A 2,388-nucleotide genomic window follows, 5' to 3' on the forward strand; every position below is an offset into this window, starting at 1 on the left:
TGTCTTTTATCGCTGATTAAACAAGCTCCATAGCGAACAGTTGGTGGATCAGCCACAGCCTCACAAACATTCTCCTCAAGCTTATAGAGAATAATGAAACGATTAAATAATGCATAGATGCAACCATTTAGAACTGATAAACAAGAACAAACATCACTTTCATGTTTTCCTTCAACTGCCACCCAGGAATTAGTGGAGGAAAGAAAATATTCTATTACTCGAGATTTTCCTGGTCCAACACGCTGTCCCCCGAAAATGCAAACTTTATCTCTGTATTGAACAACAGCATGATCTTGATGTTCAAATAACATGTCTGGCAACTGATACCAAATGTCATCCTGGGGTACATAGCATAAGGCTGTCCTGCTACCACAAACAAAAACCACATCTATGTATTTCTCCAAGCACTTCCTGGGTGGCTTGGCAGCATTCTCATAGAAGGGATCAAAAATGCACTCAATGGATCTCAACACAAAATGCAAAGTCTCCTTGCTAGTCACTACCAGTTCTTCATTGACCAATTCGTTGGAAACAAATTTGCGAGATATGGATTTCAGACGGACTTTACTAAACAATTCAGCAAAGTTGCTTTCTCGTTCACTCTTCTTGTAAGTCACCCACTTAACTATTCCCTTAAAAATTTCTTCCTCGGAGGTGACAGTCACATCATCACTGGAAACCCATTTCATGACTTGTGCAATATCCAGCTTCAGGAAGTCATCTGTTTTCATGACTGAACTGAAATTTGAGTTAATAAACTCACAGGACTCCTCCATTAATTCCAAACACTGATATTTGTCGGCAAAGTAATAATTAAAAATGCAGTTTTCAATTGTAATGTTTTCCTCCAAAACATCACAAGCCAAAGTTTTCAACCCTGGTAAAAGAAGATAGTCTGCTGCTGCCACTAAGTTGTAGGCTGTCTCCTTGGTGATTGCAACATTACCAGTGTAAATGTATTTAAGAACGTCTTCCATGACTGACCCCGTTGCTTCTTCAAGTTCTATCCTGATGAACTGTTCCTTTCCCTCTCTCATGTCACTGACCAGAAGTGAAAGAAAGAACGGGCTTGCTGCTGCCAACACAAGTTTGTGAGCTTTAAACTCTTTATCTTTTACTGACACTGTTACATCGAAGAAATTTTCTTTTCTTCTCAGAGCATCAAGACGATAGATAAGTTCCTGACAGTGTTTTGACGGATCTGATGGCATTGACTGGGAAAGGTCCGCCATATTGGAATTCGATGAGGAAGTGTTCAAATCTTCGATTTCGTATGCAACTGCTTCCACGTATTCTTCCATGTCGATATTCACTTAACTTTGCGACATGATAATGCGTTGGTTAAGAAATAAAAGAAAGGTATCACTGCTTTATTTACAAGTGAGGAAAATACAGAAGGTCTGATAAACGTATCACTGGCCTCAAACCCAGTCTCTCTCTATCACTTATTGTACACGATTCAACATAATCGGCAACTTCGTTCCCAGGGTCCTCTCTCTTCCTTCCTCGAGAGGGAAGAGTGGGGACCCTGGAAACGAGGTTGGATAATCGGCTTTTACTTCGTGTAGAAGACACACATGACGTAAAACCCGCAATAGGACAAAAAATCGTGAAACAATACCTAATCAGAATTCTAAATCCCTAAAGACCCCTAAAGCTTTTGTTTCGTCATGTGCGTCTTCTACACGAAGTAAAAGCCATATAAACCCCTACCCTCTCCCCGCTACACCCTGATTTAAGGTGGGATTACCTGGGAAACGGAAGGGATTTAAGACAAATTAAGTTCCTAGGGGGTAAGGATTGGCAACTTTCGTTTTAAGCCGCGCGGAGATACGAAATTTCTCTTTGAATGTTGAAAAATATTTTACGAGTGGGCGCAGCGAACGAGTGAAATATTTTTTAACACGAGAAGTCGTTAAAATATTATCAATGACAGACGTTACAGCCAGTTTCTTTCTGCTTCTTTAAAATCTTTGTTCCAGTCCTTAATTGCTCCACTGCGGAATCATTGGTTTTATGATCGACTGCAGAGTAGAACGCCATCTTATATGCTCTGACGTAGGTGGTAAGGGCTGATTAACAATTATTCACTCTCGCTCCCAGAGCTGCCATACTCTTGACGACACTCTTGAACAGCACCGCGGATCGCTCCGCGGCGCTGGCCAAGAGGATCGCAGCTCTGGGAACGAGAATGACAATTATTCCACTAGGGTGCGTTGGATATGAGATGATACGCAGGACGAAAAATTAGCTAGTATCAAAAACATCATAATAGTCTTTGCTTGTCCCTTCAAATTTTTGCATAATATAAGCATTGTTTTCATTTCTCTTGGGACTTATCATGGTCCCAACTGGAAACAATGCTTACGCAGAATTTTGGAGGGAAAA

The 2,388-nt window shown here is 40.8% G+C and overlaps 1 protein-coding gene across 1 annotated transcript in view; it reads right to left on the reverse strand.

Annotated features, from left to right (window-relative positions):
* The window catches only part of LOC138026162 (kelch-like protein 3), a 3,063-nt gene extending 1,646 nt beyond the window's left edge, over positions 1-1,417 (reverse strand). The window contains exon 1 of the mRNA XM_068873378.1: positions 1-1,417. This exon is cut by the window's left edge and continues 1,646 nt beyond it. Within this exon, the coding sequence (XP_068729479.1) occupies positions 1-1,301 (1,301 nt within the window). The 5' untranslated portion in view covers positions 1,302-1,417.
* Between the last annotated feature and the right edge of the window lie 971 nt (positions 1,418-2,388).

The sequence above is a fragment of the Montipora capricornis genome, chromosome 12 (genome assembly GCF_036669925.1).
Source record: "Montipora capricornis isolate CH-2021 chromosome 12, ASM3666992v2, whole genome shotgun sequence".
Taxonomy (NCBI): Eukaryota; Metazoa; Cnidaria; class Anthozoa; order Scleractinia; family Acroporidae; genus Montipora; species Montipora capricornis.